This window comes from Coffea eugenioides, chromosome 9, assembly GCF_003713205.1.
Source record: "Coffea eugenioides isolate CCC68of chromosome 9, Ceug_1.0, whole genome shotgun sequence".
Classification (NCBI taxonomy): domain Eukaryota; kingdom Viridiplantae; phylum Streptophyta; class Magnoliopsida; order Gentianales; family Rubiaceae; genus Coffea; species Coffea eugenioides.
Window position 1 is genome coordinate 41,764,506 of NC_040043.1, and position 22,590 is coordinate 41,787,095.

At 36.6% G+C, this 22,590-nt stretch overlaps 1 protein-coding gene and 1 non-coding gene across 2 annotated transcripts; both read left to right on the top strand.

Moving 5' to 3' along the window:
- The first annotated feature begins 1,240 nt into the window (after nt 1–1,240).
- On the top strand, nt 1,241–12,110 carry LOC113783459 (sulfate transporter 4.1, chloroplastic-like). Its single transcript, XM_027329600.1, has 17 exons — nt 1,241–1,612; nt 2,045–2,093; nt 2,829–3,030; nt 3,726–3,894; nt 5,011–5,076; nt 5,168–5,272; nt 6,573–6,680; nt 6,775–6,840; nt 7,603–7,663; nt 7,812–7,939; nt 8,290–8,331; nt 9,905–10,021; nt 10,175–10,226; nt 10,764–10,902; nt 11,003–11,091; nt 11,298–11,374; nt 11,473–12,110. The coding sequence occupies exons 1-17, from the start codon at nt 1,256–1,258 to the stop codon at nt 11,788–11,790; spliced, it is 2,145 nt and encodes a 714-aa protein (XP_027185401.1). The 5' UTR covers nt 1,241–1,255; the 3' UTR covers nt 11,791–12,110.
- Nucleotides 12,111–12,861: 751 nt separating this feature from the next.
- On the top strand, nt 12,862–13,019 carry LOC113748539. Its single transcript, XR_003464393.1, has one exon. It is a non-coding gene; the product is annotated as a U12 minor spliceosomal RNA (small nuclear RNA).
- The last annotated feature ends 9,571 nt before the right edge of the window (nt 13,020–22,590 follow it).

The window sequence follows — 22,590 nt, forward strand, 5'->3', positions numbered from 1 at the left end:
TATAATATAAACACATAAATTTTTAAATATTAACAAGTCATAATCTGTTTATATTTCATAGTTCATACGTACCAGTCATACCCATACGTGTTATTTAGTTCATGAATTCATATTGTTATACATAAACACAAATGATAAATCTAAGTGTCAAAAAAAAGAAAGAAATCCTAATTCTCAAATCTCTTTTCAATTTTTCTCATTTAATTGTCAAAAAAACGATAATGCCCATGCTGGTGTGGTTGATCAAATTAAAAATTTGGGTAAAAAGGTAATTTCAAAAAAATTTCAAAAACCCGCCAAATCGTTGGGTTTAACAGGTCATAGGTTCAACCATATGGATCAAACAGTTCAAAACGAGCTGTTTGTAACTCCGATCCAATTGTTAAATCAGCTCAATTCCATAGTCAGTCCATCGATTTAATTGGTTCAACTGTCGGATCATGTCGAGTTTAAAATAACTATGATTTAAACTAATAATGATTTCACTCTATTCATATTTCATGAAATTGACAAATCCATTTCATGCGTTCATATATCAACCTAAATTTGCAATTATTATTATTATTATTGTTAGCTCTTTCAGCAGTTATTGATTTCAAGACACGTGTAATTAGAGGAAAATATCAAAATAATTGCATATCACACATGTTCTAGGGTTGATCTCACATTGTAAATATTTAATACTACTCCTATTTCTAGCAAATGAGAGTGTCTGTTTTATTTTATTGTGTGTGTGTTTTACATAAACTGATATAATAGTTAGTTTGCTACTTTATGATGTTACCCTTTTCGTTTCGCTTTTAATTTGCTATAATTGAGTCTTTGACTCTCAGGTGCAAATCATCAAGTACAAATCTACCGCGAAAAAGCACATGGATTTCCATTTTCCAATTGGAGTTGAAGAGTTGTAAAACTAACAAATCGCTACAACGGAACGCAAATGCTGCTACTGGTCGAAGGCAGCAGAAGAAAAGTTCTAAAAACCGGTCACGAAATCTAATCGACCACGTTCCAGTTTTTAATTATTTATTCCTCCAACTAAAATATGGAAATTCGCCAGGCGGGCCCAGCATCACCCAAATTCCCGTATATTTGCCACTTTCCTCCTGTCAGGTGGGGCCACCCATAAGCCCGCCTATGCCATACGGTGGTCAGTCAATTGCAATTTGCAGTCCCACCGCCAACCCCGACCCGGGCCCTCCAAGCCAACGCGCCAACAATCTCCATGCGCTTCCTTTGGCCAAAAAGGAAGCGCATGGAGATAAATTACGCCTCCTCCAGCTCCCAAAACCTCGTTCTTGCTGCAGCGGACTGTTCTCCTCCTCCTCCTTCTTCTTCCGGCTCGATGGCCACGACTCGGCCTGTTAAGATTATTCCCTTGCAACATCCATCGGACACGGCGTCGTATTCCTCGTCTTCTTCTTATATGAAACAGTCTGCGGTCAACTCGGTCGTGGAGAAATGGAAGACGAAGGTGAAGCGGATGACGTGGACGGAGTGGATCGAGACGTTCCTTCCTTGTTACCGTTGGATTCGAACCTACAAATGGCGCGAATATCTGCAAATCGATCTCATGGCTGGCCTCACAGTCGGCATCATGCTCGTTCCTCAGGTATTAATATCATGCCTGCTTATCATGACGCTCTGGATTCTTCTTTTAAGAATTTTGCAACTGTAGGTTCTAAAAAGGCATACGAGTACAGTTCGGTGCAAGCATTTCGTTTGATATGATTTTAGTTTTCTGTTTAATAAGTTGCTGAAGACTATAGCTTCGACAACTCACGTAGGAGTTTCAGTTAACAAGTTACTTTTAACAGTGTGGATTCGGTCAAACTGTCTCAAATGGTAAGATACGCGGGTGACTAGCTCCTCTGGTTGCTTAAAGCATTGAGCATTAATGTTGCTTATCGCGTGCTCCTTTTTGTTCCATCATTTAGCACGATGGTTAAATGCATAATGTTGTTGGTGGCTGTATTTTATGATGCATCTACTGTCAATTACATGGATTGGCGTTTTTCTCTGACGAATTCTATTCTTTGACCAGTCAATGTCTTATGCAAAGCTTGCCGGGCTTCAGCCGATATATGGACTTTGTAAGTGTATCTTTTCTTTCTCGATTATATTCAGGAAATTGCTCTAGTTTAAGGACAATTAATAGCTGAGTATTGATAGACAATAGCTCAGGCAAAATGGGGAGTCAAAGAATGGTAATCGAAAAAAGAAACAGTTTCAAGTCTCATTTTTAATCCTAACAGTTTTTCTGTGCCAAAGAACCTGATCCAAGTTGATTAACACCTTGCTCAAAATAACATCTATAATTTCTTCTTAACTACTTGCATAATCGAATATGAAGAAGCTCTGATCGAATCTGAAGCTCAATCTGAAAAAGTAGATTGAATGTGGAAACAGGCAAGAGCACGAGCTTAATTTTCATCAAACCTTTATTCAATTTTAAGATTTTAGTCTTTAATGGATTTGATGGAGTGTAAAGAAACCAATATGCAGACCTAGTAATTTACTGTGCTCAGTATTGACTCCATTAATCAACCTTCAAAAGTCTCAAAAGTGACAGAATATGGATATGGTTACTTTTATAAGTTGGTTTTGCTTTGATTTTTTGTTAATCGATAACAGTGGGAAGGAAGATCCCCCTTTCAAATAAATTGCAATGACATGTGGCAGTATTACCACCACAGGCATGTTATTTGCAGCATACTATTTACCTGAGTAGTTTGGTTTTATTTTTTTTGACTGATTACTATCTTATACATTTCTTATACTTTTCCATGATAACCACAATTCACTTTCCTTTTCGGCTCCCATGCCAGACACTGGTTTCGTGCCTATATTTGTATATGCTATATTCGGATCGTCGCGCCAGCTTGCTATTGGCCCAGTTGCATTAGTTTCCCTTCTGGTTTCAAATGTCTTGGGTCGCATAGTGGACTCCTCAGAGGAGTTATACACAGAGCTTGCCATATTGCTGGCACTAATGGTTGGTATATTGGAATGCATAATGGGTCTCTTAAGGTACTTATCATTTGTTTGCTTCTCATGTGAATAACTAAACTGTTCCATAATTTAATTTTTATGCATTACTTGTCGCAATGTACTTTTCTACTTTTCCAAATTGCAATAGTGTTTGGATAGCTAAATTTTTCCACATAATATTTCACTTGCATCATAAACACATTTTCCAACCCCCCACAAAAAGTGCTACAGTAATTATTCTAAATAATACTCTATCAAAACACTAATGTATCACATGCATTTCGCATGGGAAGGATGTTCAAAACTTTGTAGAAACTGATAATTTTGTTGCAACAGGTATCTCATTTTAAATTGACCAAGATACGAATAGTTATGTACTTGTAGAACAAGCCTCATACTTATCATCAACATGAAATGTACAATATTAATGCTGATTGTCAAAGGATTTAAGTTTGCTACCACTTTATTACTTTTAGATGTCAAGGCAGCTATTACTCTGAATTTTGCTATTTGTTTTTGGTGCATGATAGTTGAAAATAAGCTGGCTGCTGACTTAACAAGTAGCTTATGGTACTTTATTTCTCCTTGTTCCTAGAAAGAGTTTTGGCCTAGAGGTCATTTTATTTTTCTCCCCACTCCACTGAAAATTGTGCTGTTTTTTTGCTATTCACGTGATTTCTGTCTGGTTGGCATTCGTGAAGTGTCTTACACTGGTGATTTTTTTTCCTCTCTAGACTTGGATGGCTAATTCGTTTCATCAGTCACTCTGTGATTTCTGGTTTTACAACTGCTTCGGCCTTTGTTATTGCCCTGTCTCAAGTGAAATACTTTTTGGGATACGACATAGAACGTAGTAGCAAAATTATTCCGCTGGTTAAGAGTATAATTGCAGGAGCAGATAAGGTATGCCTTGTGTTTGAAATAAGTTTTCTCAACACTTTTGGTCTGTTTTCAAGCAGTTAATATAAGTTGATCAATACTCTGGGTTGTCCACAAAACACAACTTAGCTGGTAGGAACATTAGCCAGGTGACCTTGAGGTCCCTGGTTCGACTTTCAAGCCCTCCCCTTTCCCCCTTCCTCCTTTTAAGATTTGGAGTCTCCCCCTGGACACCCAAAAAAAAACCCCCTTCCCGGAACTGTAATTAAACGAAGAATACAGTTTGAAGGAGTGGGAAAGATTTTATTTCAGAATATAGAGATGAAGAAGATGAACAATGTAGACTTGAATGAATTTACAATATCACAGATATATCCCTTCTTTCCCCCAATTCCTCGCTTTAAAGCTAGGACTATTTTGCTAAGTTGTGGTTACAACTAACAAACTTAACAAGGTAATTGATGAGCCAATCCCAGCACGCCATCAGTCAAGAGAGTAACTACCATACTGAGTTGGCTATTTAGCTATTTATTACATCATAAAGCTATAACCAAAGAATTACAATATGCATCACTATGTGTAGAATTGTCATCTCACGTGTTTATTTATTTTAAACTATGTAAGGCTGTGCAAATTTTGTCGATGGCTAGTGTCTGCTATATGCTGTCATTGATAGTTCCACAGCTGATACTAATCTGGTGATGAAAAAGTGTTCTTTTCCAGATTATATGTCTTTTTCAGTGAATAATATATAGGGAGTAGGATTTTTAAGCATTCACGAGCTTGTTAGATGCATACCTCAAAATTGATTTGCATTACTTATAAGAAGGTTGAAGATTAAAGTTTTCAGATTAAAATGCAAAGAATACTGTTGAAACATTTAGCAATAACTAGAGCTTCAAATTTTTATTTTATTTATTTTATTTGTCAAAATCCACTTCAAGCGACTGGGTGTATTAAAGAGGTGTAGATAATTTGAGATTGAGGATTTTGAAACATGGATAACATGAATTGCGTCTTGCTTCAGTTCCTGATAACTGTTATGTTTCTACTAGGTTAGGATTTGGTTTCTTCTTTTCTAATATATGTGTTTAGCTATTTATTCCTGTTTTTAGAGCCATTGATCTTCCATTTTTGTAGTTTTTGTGGCCACCATTTGTGATGGGCTCGGTCATGCTTGCAATTTTGCTGATCATGAAGGCAATGGTAGGGGCTGACTTGCGTTTTTTTGGCGAATATGCTTTACTTTGACTGCGTGACCATAAGAGTATAAATATTTTGCTGACTTTGGCTGCAGGGGAAAAGAAAGCACTTGAGATTTCTGCGAGCTGCTGGTCCTCTTACCGCTGTAGTTCTTGGTACAACCTTTGTGAAAATCTATCACCCATCTTCAATTTCATTGGTGAGAATCACATTAAAGAGCTTAAACTTGGGAGCTGAATTTGAATCTCTAAAGTACAGCAGAAAAAAGTTAGAGTGTAAAGTTTGTTGTGTGAAATGTAATCATCTGACTTTATATCTCAGTGTTTTTTAATTCTGCTCCATGCATTTACATTAATATTTTCTTGCAGAAAACAGAATTTAGGGTATAGTTATTTGGCAATGGTCTGCTCAACCCTGGAAATATGCAGGAAACTTTAAGTTGCTATTGCACATTGATGTTTTTCCAGATAGGCCTGGGTATTGTTGAATAGGTGGCACTTTGATCGGACAAAATGCCCTTCTGTGGTCATCTTCCTGGTTGTTATCAAGTAATACCATGGATATTGTCAAAATGTGGGGTTAAAAAAGATGACTTTTCATATGGTGTAATTGCAAAATATGGATGTCATCTGTGCTTTTTCTAGTTTTGCCAATGAATTCATGTTTCTATATGAACCATACTGCCCATAGTATATGTGGAGAAGCTACACCATTCCAGGTTTCTGTTCACTCATCTTTTGTGGGGTTAGGGGTGGGGGGAATTATTTGCCTGTCATCCATTAACAACTAATATAATTGCATCTTGTTGTGTGGATTTTTTTATTATCTCTTTTTCCTTCTGTCACTGTAAATAGACTTCTACATTAGCCAAGGCAAAAACTCCTAAATTCGCTTGAATATATTGAGAATGAAAAGGCTTTGATTCGTAGTTGAGCATTCACTTCAGCAATGCATGATAAAGAGGTAAGTTGCATTTCATATGTCTAATAGGATTTCAGCATATAAACTTCTGTGAGCGTCAAACATTTGTTGACATTACAAAAGGTGTTGCTTTACTCGAGACCTTTTTTTTTAATTTCTTTTGATAACTCGAGGAAAAGTGATGTCATGGGTTTTCACCGGGATAAACTTGTTCAATGCTGTTTCCTGTTCCAAGATTTTGGGGTAAAAGGATAGTTGTCCTCAAGTGAGAAAAATTAGTTTGGACAATGAAAGTTTTACTACAAAATAAACCAGACGCTGTAAGATGTCAGTTAGGCAACCACTGCCAGAATTCCAGATGTCACAAAAGCGATTGTATCTCTTACCAATGTCACATCAAAGGCACTTTCAGAGGAAAATTTTGAAAATTTCTCTGCCTTCTTTGTCTACTTATGGCCTCAGCTGATATATGTGTTTTACATGTTGATCAAATACTATTGCACGCCATTTCACTTCAGAGAATTTGATGTTGATCAAAGTGTAACATCATTATGAACATTGAGTGATTACTCTTTCAGGTTGGTGACATACCTCAAGGGCTGCCAAAGTTCTCCATTCCCAAGGAATTTGGGCATGTTACATCACTAATTCCTACTGCCATTCTAATTACTGGTGTGGCTATTTTGGTAAGAAAACAGTCTCAGCATTTATGTTGAAAGACTTTGCAAGTTATGTTTTGTTGTGAGCGGTCAACTTAACACTTTTCAATTAAATATCTAGGAATCTGTGGGGATAGCCAAAGCTCTGGCGGCGAAGAATGGATATGAATTAGATTCAAATCAAGAGGTATGTCTTGCAAAAGCTTGCGGGATAAAGAATTACAGAGTATAGATTGAATTTGCCTGTGTCTTATTTGTAACAATTCTGACATCAGCCTCATTCCACAATCAGTTTTTTATGGTTAACAAATAGCACAGGACAAATTAGATTCAAATCAAGAGGTATGTCTTGCAAAAGCTTGCGGGATAAAGAATTAGAGAGTATAGATTGAATTTGCCTGCGTCTCATTTGTAACAATTCTGACATCAGTCTCATTCCACAATCAGTTGTTTATGGTTAACAAATAGCACAGCCTCTCATTCAAATCAATTGTTTATTGTTTATGGTTGACATCAGGGTACTTTGCCTACTAATCTCATTGGCTTGATATTGTTATTATGTTTATGGATTTTGAATAAATCTTCTTTTGAGTGTACAAAATAAAGTTCTTTCAAGAAATGCCTAATGCCTTTTGTTGTTAATTCACTTAATTGTCATTGTAAATATTTTGAAAATCTTTTGGCCAAATGTGAATTTGAGGAAATGATCAATTTAATGACTGGTGAATGGGCCACGTAAACTTTCAGCAGACATGGGTTATTCTTCATCTTCTTTTCGCATATTCATTCTTTTTCCTGCCCATTGGGTTAAACATAAAGCTGGCTGTGGAAAGAACTTTTGTGATTTACCCCTTTGGAGTTATTCTTATGCAATGTTCAGTTACTGCAGTATAGGTAGCAAATAGCACACACTCTTACTATCTACAAACCTGTTTTTGTCTTTTGACAGTTGTTTGGACTCGGTGTGGCCAATATTGTTGGTTCATTCTTCTCTATATACCCAACAACAGGTGCATTTTCTCACATCTTGCAAGCCAAAAACTTCTGTGGCATTTTCTATGCTTGTTATCAATGACTAGGAACTTGTCTGCAGCGTTCAGCATTATGATCCTCGTTTCCTACCTGCATACTTCTGAGAAGTTCTAAATTGTCTTACAGGTTCATTTTCTAGATCTGCTGTAAATCATGAAAGTGGAGCAAAAACTGGCTTATCTGGCATAGTGATGGGTATAATAATGGGATGTGCTCTTCTATTCATGACTCCACTATTCGAATACATACCCCAGGTCTTTCTACTTACTGATGCATTAATGACTTCAATGTAAGTGCAGATGAATGTGTATAAGCTTTTAGTGCCAGTCTTCTGTAAAGAAAATAAGACCAGAAATTAATTGTTTCATCTTCTGGAGTTTAAGGTTTAGCCTCTAGTTCACAATATCCTCTAACATTGTTGTATACCGTTGAGTGGCCTTTCTTCAACTGAACATATAATAGTGGATAAATACAAGAATTTGGATTACTTATTTGAATTTAGTAAAAATTCTGTAATCTTATTAATGAATCTCTTGAATATATCTTTGAGATGCTTCTGTCTCTCACTGTGGGCTACTCCATATACTTTTCTCTGATTTTGCAGTGCGTGCTGGCTGCTATTGTCATTTCTGCTGTGATAGGGCTGGTGCGTCTGCCATCCTTTCAGATTTTATGTGGTGCATGTTGACTTAGGTTACACTTTTGCATAGTACTGAAGTACCTTTTACATTTCTTCAATGTGCTTCAGCATTTGTTTCTCTTTTCTTGCTTGCTTTTTCTAAGAGTAATATGTTGGGACCATTCTAAATTGCTATTTGTACAACTTTTAAGTATTTTCTTCATGGTAATTCTTCCCTCAATAGAGTCCTTGTGGAAGGTTGCTTTGCACACTGTAATATTAGACACCCATGAATTTGTCACATTGAAGATGTGTTCGAGCTATTTGATAGGTAATTTAAGTCGAGTTCGAGTATGAACAAGTGATGCTTGTAGGCTAGACAAGCCTTATCAACTATCAAGTACTGTATATATATCAACTAATATATTAATATTAATATTTTTATTTATTTAGTAGTTTTAAATGTCAATTATATCCCTTGTTTTAGATTATATAAAATATTAATTTGTATTACGTAAGCTGGACTGAGCTGGATTAAACTCGATTGAGCTCAAGTAAGGTACACTGAAGTCGAGCTTGAGCTCAGGTACTTTAACTTGAGTTGAGCTCGAGTTGTGCACTACTCGACTGGACGCGACTCAACTCGATCGGTCAATTTTATGATCAGACTTAGGCACAATGTTTACCAGTCCGTGCTTATGTTAACAGCTTAAGAGTACGTATCTACTATGTGCATTGGACTATTATGGTATTCAAACTTAGGTTTTAACTCTTTAAATTAGTCGGTCTATATGAAATCAAGCTTTGAATTCTACTGCCGAGTTCTTAAGGGTCAAGAATTTTCTTCAAACAACGAGTTTGGGCTTAACTTCTTTATTTCCTTTATGCTTATTATATTGGTTTTTCACTAACTAATGCGTTCCTACTCCTATATGATCATTGAAGGACAAGTTGTTAGGTTAAAAGGAGAGATTTGCTGCTAATGTAGACACAAATCATGTTTTTGGTTCTGGAAACTGTTTCTGGCAGTCACTGGTAGTGAGTTATTTGCTTGATTTTGATCTCAGTGTGATTTAAGTCTGTAAAAGTTTGTTGGCTGTAGAATAGTAAAAGTTAGATAATCGGTATTTCCTTGGTCCTATGTCTATCAACTAGTTACTCCCATTGAGTTGGAGTTATTCTGTGTTTTCAGTTTTTGAGTTTGCCTTTTGAGAGAGTTTTAGCCTATATATAGTTGGGCTATAACATCTTATGCTCCAAAATCGAAGATATTTGATTCCTAGTTATATGTTCAAAGTACAGCAAACTTTGGGATACTATTACAGCATATAATCTCTGTTATTACTCCCATCTTTTATTTTGGGGTTCCTCATAAACTGCTGTTTGTTGACTTAGGGATTTACTTATACTAGAAAAGATTCTGTTGTTCAGGTTATGGAGTTCTAATTCAATGCACCTATCCCTAACAAGGAAAATTGTTTCTATAATTTGCCCAAAACTGCTTTCCTGATTTTCTGCATACACAAATGAAAGTGCATGTTATTGCATTTTCCTTGTTCAGAATACAGCATTGTCGATGATTTAATGATTCACATTTCAGGTGGATTATGACGAGGCTGTTTTCTTGTGGCATGTAGATAAGAAGGATTTTCTCCTCTGGATGATTACCTGCATAACTACCTTGTTCCTTGGCATTGAGATTGGTGTCCTTGTGGGTGTAAGTTGAATATCAGAAAATCATCATTTTGTCTACTTAAATTTGTGGACTTCAAGTTGGGATTTCAGATTTCAAGATCGTTGTGATGGAATTGGTTTTTTAGATGTGTCAAATGCAAATGCCTATTTAAGCTATTGGTGCATATATCTGCAGGTTGGTGCTTCACTGGCTTTTGTCATTCATGAATCAGCAAACCCACATGTTGGTGAGTCATCTTACTTTATCAGTCCATCATGTGTGTATTTTGGTGCAACGAATATACTGATGTCATGACGATCCACTTATTGTGGTTCTACCAAATTTCACATTGGGGCTTAAGAGCCCTTGCCTCCTTTAAAGGTGGTCATGTCAACAATGTTCTTCTTTTTTATGACACTCGAATATCCTATTTTTCATGTTTTATTCGGCTCACTGTGATATTTGTCATCCAAAAAAGAAAAAAAATGAGTACTGATTCTCATAACTCATTCTAAATATCATGTTCTCTCCAGACAAAAGTAATGGTGTTCCTTCACCTGTCAGTTCATTCCTTTCAAGTAGTGGCATTAGAGCTTTGAACACATTCTCCTGTTATTTAGGGTGTTTGATGACTATTCAGTGGGAGATAAATTAAATCATTGATGTTCAAACGAAGAATTTCATAAGAAACTAAACTTTGGTGTATATTTAGTCTTCAATTTGTATCATTGTTAATACTTAATTGTGTTACATTGAGGCATTATTGATCAACACTTTTCCACAGCTGTTTTGGGTCGTCTTCCTGGAACCACCGTCTATAGAAACATTGAACAGTATCCAGAAGCATATACATACAATGGGATAGTCATTGTTCGTGTTGATTCTCCTATTTATTTTGCAAATATAAGTTACATAAAAGACAGGTGATTGTTTTTTTTTTCCTGTAGTTATATTAACTGCATCTTTCAGTTTTTGTTTACAAATTGGGGATGAAATACTGAAGTCCCTGATTTTCCTACTCAGGCTTCGTGAATATGAATATGAGATTGATGTTTCTACCAGCCGTGGACCTGAAGTTGAAAGAATTTATTTTGTGATCATTGAGATGGCACGTAAGATTCTATTATTGGGACCTTTATTTCTATGACAGACCCAATTCGTCAAGAGTTACTCCTTTCCATACTTTTTAGCTGTCGCTCAAGCTATGTTTTGAAGTCTTACCTTGCCATAATTTGATGATGAAAATGGTCAAGAAGCTTGCAAGAGTTTTACTTTTCCCCTTGGGTGTTCTTTTGACGTTCTTCTGTCTCTCTGTCAGCCGTCACGTATATAGACTCCAGTGCAGTCCAAGCTTTGAAAGACTTGTATCAAGAATACAAGTCGAGGAATATTCAGGTTGACAATCTCTTTAGCTGGAGAATTCAAAGTTTAAATTTCATCATAAAATTGTTTGGGACATTATAATTATCTATAACAACTCAGCTGTTATGCAGGTTGCCATCTCCAATCCAAACCGGGACGTTTTGCTGACTCTCACAAGATCTGGTCTTGTTGATCTGATTGGCAAAGAGTGGTATTTTGTTAGAGTCCATGATGCGGTTCAAGTTTGCCTTCAGCATGTGCAGAATCTGAATGGAGCTCATAAGAAATCATCAGAATCCTTGGTGGACGACAGACCAAGCTTTCTGAGAAGACTAATGAAACAGAGAGCAGAAGAGTTCTCTAGCACTGATCTGGAGACGGGTCATAAAAGTACACTTGGTTCCAAAGATTCAGACTCTCAACTGGAACCACTTTTATTCAGGAAGTGATGAAGATCCTAGGCTCTGCCAACTAGGCCAACCTTATGCGGGCCAACCTAGGACATGGACCTTCTCTACATAACCATTTGCCCAGTCCAGCATCTTTTATGAGAGCAGTCTGTTTCTGTGCCCTTCATTTTTCCTTTTTTGCCGGGGATAGAAGGGGAATTGAAGTCTGCGGGTTCTGTAGCTAATTGTTGTATGTATGTATATCCATTCATTCCCAGCATGTCTGGCTTGATTGATTTATTGTAAGTAGGTTTTTAGTTGTAAAATACACTTAACAGAGTATTCAAATCGGAAATCCATTCCATTCCCTTGTCATTTCAGTCAGTCTTGTTTTGTATCATTACAGCATGTGCATCCTATGCTTGAACAGCTGAACCCCGAAATTTCCAGGTTAGGATCTGCTTGAATCTTTTCACCAGCGGTGACCATTAAAATATCCATTCTTTGTCGATGGATGGAGAGACAGAAATGGTGGCCGTAGTACTTTAGTGAACTGCAACAAGTTAATTGGGCGTGCTAGTATGAATTTTTGCCAGTTAATGCTGGTCATCTGAGTTTTAAACATGTTGGGAAACTGAAGGCAAACTAGTAAATTGAACCAAGGATTCAACCTGGACAGCTCTCAATTCTTAAAAGTTCAAATTGCCCAGAGACTGGAAAATGGTGCAAGCGCAGCGGGAAAGGAATACGTGTGCTGATTATTTATCATCTTTCCAAATTCGTGTCGAGTCTAGCTTCTGGGATCCCACCTACAATGCTCTTAGAAGGCGGGTAGGCAAAGAGGTAGATGGGGGATACGGGGGCCGATGGAGTTTTATTATAACAAAAAAAGAGAGAGAGAGAGAGAGAGGACTAACTGTATCATTGATTTCACTTGTTCCGGTTTGTAATTGGTTGTATAACTGCTAATTTGTTGACACAAGCTGTAGCCCAACGATTTCTGCCATATTAGATAGTCTGGCGGGGATATTCTCTTTGCATACGTCTCGTTATTAGTCCCACATCGGAGGATGACAGAAATCTTACTGACCTTGGCAGCTTCAAAAGCAGAGCAACTTCCAACGTAGAAACTTGCCTTAAACTAATGAGTAAGGAAAACAAAGCAAACGGTGAGAGCCGTTTGCAGCGCTTATGACCAATCGTGTGGCGCAAGAATTTATGGAGGGGTTATAGGCTGGCCAAGCGTTGACGCTGCTTACTTTCGCAGAACTCGCTTGAGCGGGCCTCCCAACCACCCGCCAATACTCAGTCAAAACCTTTTCCTAACAGCAATTTCTAAAATTTAAGAAACGTATTCCTCGGGCAGTAGTCATGGTCGAGCCTTGTTAAGCTACAATTTTTACTTAGGTTGGCCTGCTGTATATTCTTGCAAATTCATGAAGTGATGTGCAACGAGATGAGAATTGAAGAAGAGAGAAGTTGCCGGAAATTAGGAGAGGCATGAGCAATTGTCTATTAAAAGCTTGTAATTGAAGTTTGATCAGGGTTGAGTTACAAAGTCTTAACATCAAACACCACTATAGTTGTTAGAACTAGTAAACATCACTATAATTGAGTGAGTTGCTTACTATTTGAGATAACCAAAAAAATTACCAAAGGTGTAAACATTAGAAGTCTTGGGCTGAAAATTGAACCAAATCGCATAATACTTGAATCAAACTTAATTCATCTGAACTTCTTCTCCAACTAATAATGAAACATGAATTGCATTTTGTGTTTGGTAAAATTAGGCTTGAATTTAATTCGATTAACTTAACATTAGAAATTTACATGTAAAATATTCAATTTATTTGAGCTCAAATCGAGCTCGATTCGCTAAAATCATATTTTAATTTAGTTAGATATACTAACAAGTCAAACTCAAATACAAGTTCAATTTGATTAATCTCGGTGCATCCCTATATAAGCCTCTTCTAAGTTCTAGCTTTATGTAAGATAATTTAAGCAAATTTACCCGGCATGATTAAGGTTGTGTTTGGATTGTATTTTCTGCGATTTTTCATGGAAAAATTACTGTAGCGATTTGATGTATGTGAGGGAAAAAGTTTACCCAATCCTTTGAATTCATTCGAAAAAGAAATGGCACTGAATCCTCTTTTTTTGCCATAAAATTACGGCGGTTGCTGTTATTTTACAAAAGTACAAGGTCCGGTCCTGTGCAATGAAAATTACCTTTCTTACTACTATATTTACTGCCATTTGCCTGCTCCTCACTACAACAGTATTTGCGAGTACACCATTTACCTTCCCGTCGGGGTCGTTTTGTCGGTTGTTCTGGCCTTTGGGGGATGTCTTGTCCTGATTCGATACATTTTGGCCTAAGAATCTGACTCTCTCACTTGCAGATCACAACCTCTTAAGCTGCTGCTACTAGTCCGTAAAGCCCAACCCCCCCCCCCCCCCCCGGTCTCCTCATTTTTCTCAGGCTAGAGCCGAAATGGAGAATAAGGGAAAAAAAATGGTGAACAACTCATCGGATCCAGAATCGGGTAAAATTTCTAGAACTTCTCAATGAAATTTTGAAATTGCCGACTTATGCTTAATAATTACTCCACATGATTCCCTTTTTAGCCTTGAAATGTTTCAATTCAATTTCTGGTTTATGCTGGAGTGATATATTGTTATAGTTACCAGTGACTTTAAGATGGTGCAATTTGACGTGTAGGGGGACGAATTTGTCGTGTTGCCGAAAAACTAGTCCCACTACTACTTGCAAAATAAAAAAGAGCATACGGACTCCCAATTTGACTACTATTTCTGCTTCTGCAACTCTAGAAATTTTTTTACTACTAGAATAACTTGTGACATTTGTTGTAGCACTGGAGACGCAGTATTTGCTGCAATTTTATTTTACACTGCTGCATCGGATGCAGCATGCTTATTTGGAATATCTACTAAAATGCGTAATAAGGCAATTATGCTGGATGCTTAGGATTTATTAATACCACATGAAATTGGAGAACTGGTAAAACTGGGAACTTATAAGAAAGTGAGCAAATGATATTATTCATAAAGGAACATCTAGTTAGCAAAATCTAGTTCCGACGTAGATTTCTGATCACTTTTTAACCTGAAATCACTATGTAACCCGTATGCAGTCAATTTTTCACTTACAACAAGTTTAGATCTCACTTTTTTAATGGCAAAAATGAATATGAATCGAGTCAAATCTCACTTTTTTAATGGCAAAAATGAATATGGTTTGGGTTGCATCTTACTTTTTTAGGGGCAAAAATAAATATAGATTGAGTCATTTGTTTAACTACAATAAGAACTAACCTTTTGTCGCAAAAAGAAAAAAAAAAAAAAGACTGTGCGGGTCACATGATGGATTTAGGGTAAAAAGTAGTCAAAAAATTAGGTTGGGACTAAGTTTTATTAACTTGAATTTGTAAAGGACATAAAGTTAACATTTTAAAAGTGAAGGACAAAAAATTCATTTGGCAAAATGTGATGGATGTTTTGAATGATTTTCCCTACTGATAATTTCGATTTCCTCAAAATTCATATTCCAAAGGTAATGGAAAAAAATTTGGCTTCTAAAATTGGGAAAGTTGTGGGCTTCACCATGATTATTTTGTTTGCTTATCTATTCCTATTTTCAGCCGGAATGAAAATTACTAAGAAATGATCTTAGTGGTTATGCATCCTTCTATGATTGTTGAGAACATTTGTTAGTGCTACACGCTTTTTTTTTCAGCTACTTTTATTTTTCTTGTAATTCATTAGATTTTCATGCTGTTGGTGAACCATAAATTCTCTTTAACATGGATGATGATTATTACAAATTATTGTTTTCTCCAAATTAGGTTGAATATGTAGTCAATAATGCTTGTCTCACTGAGCTTTTTGGCCAAAGAAAGATGATCCTTTTCTATTATGCTAGTTGATGTGTATTTTGCTGTTTAATTGATTATTAACCACTAAGCTTGTGGTCGGCACTTGAATGTGTGTTTACTCGAGTGTTTCCCTTCTTAATTTGTATTTTTGAGCTTAAAAAGTGATCAATGATAAGGACCTTTTGTGTCTTCGTTTTCTCAGGTTGAGATTCTTAGGAATGACTTATTACCCTTTCAAAGCATTAATTGGTCCAAAGGGATTGTGTAATGTTTCTTCTTGATTCTCTGAGTGTCATATTGCTGCTGCTAGACAGTGGTTGGCTATCGATTCTCTAAGCTCGCCCTCCACTTGGCCTTGACAGGGTAACTTTCTCTTGATAGTTTTGACAGATAGCTTGGATAGGAAATCAAGGATTATAAGTTTAGGCTTCCTTCTTCATTCCAAACCAATCAGCAGCTGACTTGTAGTGAAGCTGAATCCATACTTTTATGCACATACAGCCATGAGAGTTGGTGACCTGGCTAAAAAACTTGGGATGTAGGATCCTATCATTTTCTGCTTCTAGGTGAGGCGTACATGTTTCCAATTTAGCTTTGATGTTTGTGCACCTTCAAAGCCTTATCGCTGGTATGCTGCAGAGAGCAATATGAAGGCAGCTAGAGATCATGTGAGAACCACAGATAACATATTACCAATATCCTCTTATCAAGTCCATCGAATACGATTGTCAATAATTATGTAGAAAGTCCAAAACTACAACACCTCCTCCTTACTTATTAAAAGGAAGGAGAAGAACCAAAAAACAAGTGAAGATTTGAAATCGCTTCTAGTCTCAATTATTTGACATGACTTGTGATAGTTGGACTGAGATATCACAAGGATTTATGAATTTCGTCTTATTTCTATGACCCATAGTCCTGGCTAGTTGGTACTGCTTAGCAAAAGGAATTGTTTGATTTAATTATTCTCATCATGAATGTTCAAAAAGGAGAGAAAAAGCAATCCTTTCGGTAGTGTTCGTTTGCATGGAAGAGTTTAAAAAAGTGAAGGAAGTTTGTCATTTGTCCTTTGTATAATGTTTGTTTAGCAGGAAAGCTACTAAATATTTTTACACTTAGCCACACTTCAGTGAATTTGTGTCCTGCAAAATTTGCAGGATTTTGAAGGGAAAAATGTTAGTTACACACAGTATTCTCAATAACTACCACTAGCTGCCTATTTTACCTCAAAAATTTTCTTGTCATAGAAAGAAGCATGAAAAAGTGATTTTCTCTTTATTTTACTTCACTTCATTTCTCACATTCACTTCATTTCTCACATAGCTTTCCTTCTAATCAAGAAGACTGGAAGGTGATTCCTTTATTCAAAATTTTTAGGGAATTATAGACATGTATCTATAGATCATAGCCTTGTCTGAAAATTGTTAAACACTAGATTTTAATACAGGCATGAGAAATTAGCTATTATTTTAGGGTTGTCAGGGTAACATGATTGACAAAGAGTGCAGGAAAAAATGCAACCCATTTACAGCCCAGAATAAGTGTGGTAAAGGGCCTTCTGCGCTAGAAGAATTGCTGTGGTTTTGTAGTTTGCTTTTTAGCAAGTGATCAAGAGCTGAAAGATGCATGAAAGACATCAAGTTTTGGGCCTCACTTTGGGTGAATAGAGGGGAGTCAGCCAAAGTTGCATATGTCAGATCCTAGAAATGGCAATATTATCCCCCCCACAAGCTGGTCTTTCTAGAGAGGAGACTGAGAGGGATTGAAAACAACATGTAAAGCAAGACAAGACGTTGAGTTGATTGTGAGTTAGAAAGATGAATTGGCTCAGTCCAATGCAAGAAGCCGAAAGAAACAGTGTCTAAACTGGCATTTTGCGAGTCTTTCGGTTATTTTGGTGCTGATAACTAATCCCAACTTACAATATGCACAACCTTGTAGTAGAGCAGAATATTCATGGAAATTGATTCAAAAGACACACATGCCCTTCTATATTTTTAGGGTGGCCAAATCTTTAAACAATTGGCCACGTGTTTGTTGAAGATTGGTCCATGATGGCCGAGCGGATAATTTGTTGCTCTAGTAGGATGCCATCTGGTTTTGGTGGATTGTCAAATTCAGAGCATTCCTAAATGGGGGGGTCCCCTTCATCACGTGGAAGGGGGCTGCCTAATTGCAAAATCCCACAAGACAAAGAAATGGTCGTTTACAAATCTCCTCTAATCCCCTCTCCACCAATTATTATCCATCTCCCACGTGGGACTTTGGCCCAACCTCACCATTACTTCTTTTCCCTTCGCTATATAATCTAATGCTTATTGCACTGCCATAACTCATGATCATCTAGCATCATATATGCTTCACCCGATCTCTCTCTCTCTCTCTCTCTCTTCATATATTTCATATTGAGTTTAATTAAATTCTCTTCTGAATCTTGTTTATGTGAATCACATCATATCTTAACATTATGGGGGACTCTTCTGCATCGTACATACATATGGTAATTAAAGCAGATATACCTTGACAGATTATATCAGTGGTTTCGTGCTACATACATGTTTTTTCATGAAAGATTTTTGTTGTAACAGTGTTCTGGCTTTGAAGTCATACATGTTTCTACATATGGTATTGGTTGTCTTGCCTACCAAGTAAATATATGATGAATAATAATGACTGATGCTTGGTGCCTTATCTTCAACATGAGCAAAGAAGAGTGCATGGAAGCCCTCTCCAAGCATGCGAACATCACACCAGTCATCACTGCTACTGGTTAGTTTATTTGTTTCAACTCGTTGCTGTATTTGGACTTTCTATCTGCACTTGATAGCTAATGATACAAGTTGCATGCATGCACAGTTGTGCAGTTGCATCATGCATGACTCTGAAAACTGCCTCTCCTTTTACTGACACGATAAAGTCACGAGGAAGAAGAAAGAAAGTTAGCAATTAAGTTCAATATCTTTTAAGGGAAAATTTGAGATTAAGATAATAGACATCTTGCTTATTGAAGCAACGATCCATAGGAGTGTGAGAAATTACAGTATTATGAACCTAGCGATCACTACTGAAGACAGCAGGAATGGTTTCTGTTGTTGAAAAATTTCCATAAAATCATGATGTGGAAGAAATTTTAGAGATGATTGGCCATATCTTCCGTAACGTAACGTGGAATTTTGATGTGCATCTAAAGCACTTTTGATCTACTGCAGTGTGGAATGAACTAGAGAAAGAGAACAAAGAATTCTTTGAGGCCTATTCTCGATCTCAGAAGAAGGAAGATCGAATGTCAGAGACAGAAACAAATGCAATGATTCAAAAGATAGTATCTGATCATGATCACAATGATGATGATGATGATGATGATGAGGAAAATCCCAAGGATCCAGAAGATTAACACACGCCATAGAAATCAAAGTTATGATTTACTGGTTGGGATGCCGTTTCTTATAATTCGTATACCTTAACCTCCTCACTTCACATATGAATTCTTCACATCCAGCCAAACTCATATAGAATATTTTAAAAGGGCCCCTACATCATTGAAAATTGAAACTACGGACTTAGTACCATGTGGTCCCTTTCCACATAATCAATGAAATCTTGAGGATTTCCTATCAAGACGTGCCACATCCCCCAGATAGGAAAGGTTTCCTTGTGCAATCTTTGCTATTTCCTGATCATATGATCGTCGAGTAATGACAAACATATGGATGCCTCATTATTATTATTATTATTATGTGTGTTTTGTGAATATTCTAGAGGGTGACATATTATTGGAGGGTGGAAATGCAAGAAGGGTACCTGACCTGGATTCTTTCTTTGATTTGTTACTATCGTCTATCATTCTATATAAATAAATTTGTTTCTTTGCTGTTATTTATGACCATTGAAGGTTGCATCATGTGACATGCATATGTTTGTAACTCAGTAGGATTGAATTAGTAAATGAAGCATCGAAAGTGGGACTGCCTGTTTCTTTTCTTGCGAGGTCGCAATCATGATCCTTGCTGCACCTGTTTAACATTCTCGACTTGATGTTCTTTTTTCTTTCTTTTTTCCCCAAACATTTTGCATCAAAATTTGCCTTGAAATTTCTGGCGCATGTGGACACCCTGTGGCTAATTGCAATCCCAAGTTCCTTCAGATGCTAGTTTTCACGAATCCCAATTGCACGAATGGATAGAATTGTCAATTAAGGTTTTTATTCGTTAATATATTCAACCACATAAAACATAGATTAACGGCAGCAATAAGTAGCTTTAACACTTCTTGGATGATATATGATCGCAGGGATTGCCAATTGTACAAATGTTATTTTCCTTCAAAAAAGTTGGATGGGTTGTGATTTCAAAAATTTGCCTGCAAACTAACCAAAGTGAAAAAAACCAAAAAAAAAAAAAAGAACGGAATTTGCACTTAATTGGCATTCTTGTGTTTGGGAAAAGGTTTAGTACTCATTTCATTGGTTGTGTTTTCTGTTTCATGCGACGACTGAGATTAGAGAGGATGCATGCTGAATAGGCATTTAACAAAATGTTTAAGAAGGATGAATTGGATAGGCTGTATTTGGATTTCTACACCTTAAACTCGGGAAGGTCAACTTAGTGACTTCATATATTATCCCTATGGTTAGCAACTTTGCATTCAACTGTGTTTTGCCCACTCAGACCAAAAAAAACTTGTTCACTTCGAGCTCCTGAAAAATTGTTGGTATCAATTTACGCCATCTCAAGTCTCTTTCTTTTTAGACCTTCAACTGTTTACGAAGGTTAATTAACTCGTGCTGCTCTTTAACAAACAAAATACTTTCTTTTGTGGTGGCTATAGTAAAAAAAAAAAATTATGATCATTATATTCTTGAGAAAGTCGTAAAAGAACCTGACGTCTGGAAGTACTTTTTGCCCTTTTATGGATGGCAAGTTAGTGATACAGCTTTGAGATTTTACCTTATGAAAGGAGCACCATTGATTGACAAAGGGCAAAATGATATCCATTTTTTTTCTCTATTGAGGTTCAAGAGAGAATCCAAACTTTACAAGGGATAGAGATACAAAAATATGTGGTCTTGATTGAGAAACTGTAGGTGACAATGAGCTTTTCTTCTAGAGTTAAAAAAAAAGGTTTAAAGAAGTAGCACTAGCCCTTGAAATTATTGTTGTAAGGCCCAAATGAAAGGCTATTTGTTCTTCTTCTTCTTCTTTTTTCTGCATGGATTTTACTGTTCTTTTTAGGCCTTGACTCTATGGATTGGGAAACATAATTAAAAGCTGCACAGCACCATATATTGTTCGTCATGAAAAGTCATCCACCAGAACGCCCGTCATTGTGTTCATTTGATGTTCTTGAAACTCAATGGTGGATATGATCAACCAGCTTCAACATACTCCCTCCCTAGTTGAGAATCAATCAACTTTCGCACAATTTATTTCGCTTCCAAAAAATGTTGGAATGGTTCCTTAGATATGGGGTGAACTTCAGAGGCCATGTTAATATATGGCATCCTTGAACTTCTCCTATGAAATAAGAGCAAATAGAAGAGGTTAAAACTTTGAAGAATCGCAAGGATTTCTTCGTACAGAGATTCGAACACTGCTAAGGATTGCCAACTAAACATGACAGTGACACCACTAATCAACTTTTTGTCACCTTATCAATCGTGACAATGGACTTCTCACGAGTATTATTAGGACAACTCTCTCTTTCAACTTTTAGGGTTTCTTCTTCTTCTTTTTTTTTTTTGTTTGTGGTCTTGACAACTGCACACTTCTAAATGAATATGGGGGGTTTTTGCATATCATATGCTGCTGGCTTGCAGGGATGTCTGTCTGGAGAAGGAAGACTGTAGAGGCGGTACTGTGAAGAAATGAGGCAAAAAAATGTCAGATGTTCGACAAAATAGAAGCATGAAACGGTGAAAAAAAAAAGTGCACAGAACTACTATTAATCGATTCATAATAATCTTGCTATTGATTGGAGAACCTCGAGTTAGTTTTGCATTTTTTCAGATGAAAAAAAAATGCTCTTTTGGTGAACCCTAGTATTTCGCTGCTAAACAATTCTTTTTTTTTTTTGGAACGGTCCTGCTAAACAATTCAAGGCTATATCCAGAAAATTGCATACTTTCCATTAAAAAAAATTAAAAGAAAGTTTGTGCATGAGATTATTGTTGAGTGGAGAATTAAGTGGGAAGCGCACTTGGCCAGTTGTTTATGACAAAGGTCTAATAAAATCAACATGACAAAGGCCACTCAATTATCCAATCATTCTATAATATTTTTGTCCATTTAATCTGTCCAGCTTGTTTGATTATTTTAACGAGTTTAAAATTTTGTTTAAATGTGACTTATTTTGTTGAAGTTTAGTTTGACTAATCAGCGTGGAATGAGTTTTTATCAAGTCGAACTCGATTCAAATGTCAGCTAATTTGGTTCATCTTTCAGCCTTACTTTCTATTCAGCCTCCTTATAATTCAAAAAATCTTCATATTGAAGTTTTGTTGAGAATTTAGATCCCACTTGGTCATTTATTTAAGAACTAATATTTCACTTAAAAAAAAAATTCTTTCGCCATAGAAAAACACACAATATTAGGTCTGTAAACCAAAACAAAGCATAAGAAAATTTCAATTTCTGGTTAAGCCGTTAGAACTTAGAAGAGAATGTGCAAGGTCGTTTTATGTCACGGGTCAGAACTTGGAACAAATCATTGTCAAAAGTCACTACTGCTTGCAGCATATTTAACCTAATTTAAAGAGTGGCAAGAAGCTACGCCTCTTCTTCGGGGGCGTAGCAGAAAGCAACTCGAGAAAAGACGTAAAGAATAATCCAATCTAGTTGTACAAAAAGTTGGAAGGAAATATCCATCCAAACAAGAGGAGTCTAGGGTTGTAATCGAACCGAGTTACTCGCGAACTTGATTAAGCTCGGATTGATCGAGTTCAAGTCGAGTTTCAGTAGATCGA

Excerpts from the sequence above, each read along its gene's own strand:
- LOC113783459 (XM_027329600.1), top strand. The coding sequence starts at position 1,256 with ATGGAGATAAATTACGCCTCCTCCAGCTCCCAAAACCTCGTTCTTGCT. Across the intron at positions 2,094-2,828 it reads TCAGCCGATATATGGACTTT|ACACTGGTTTCGTGCCTATA; the intron begins GTAAGTGTATCT and ends CTCCCATGCCAG. Across the intron at positions 10,903-11,002 it reads ATAAGTTACATAAAAGACAG|GCTTCGTGAATATGAATATG; the intron begins GTGATTGTTTTT and ends TTTCCTACTCAG.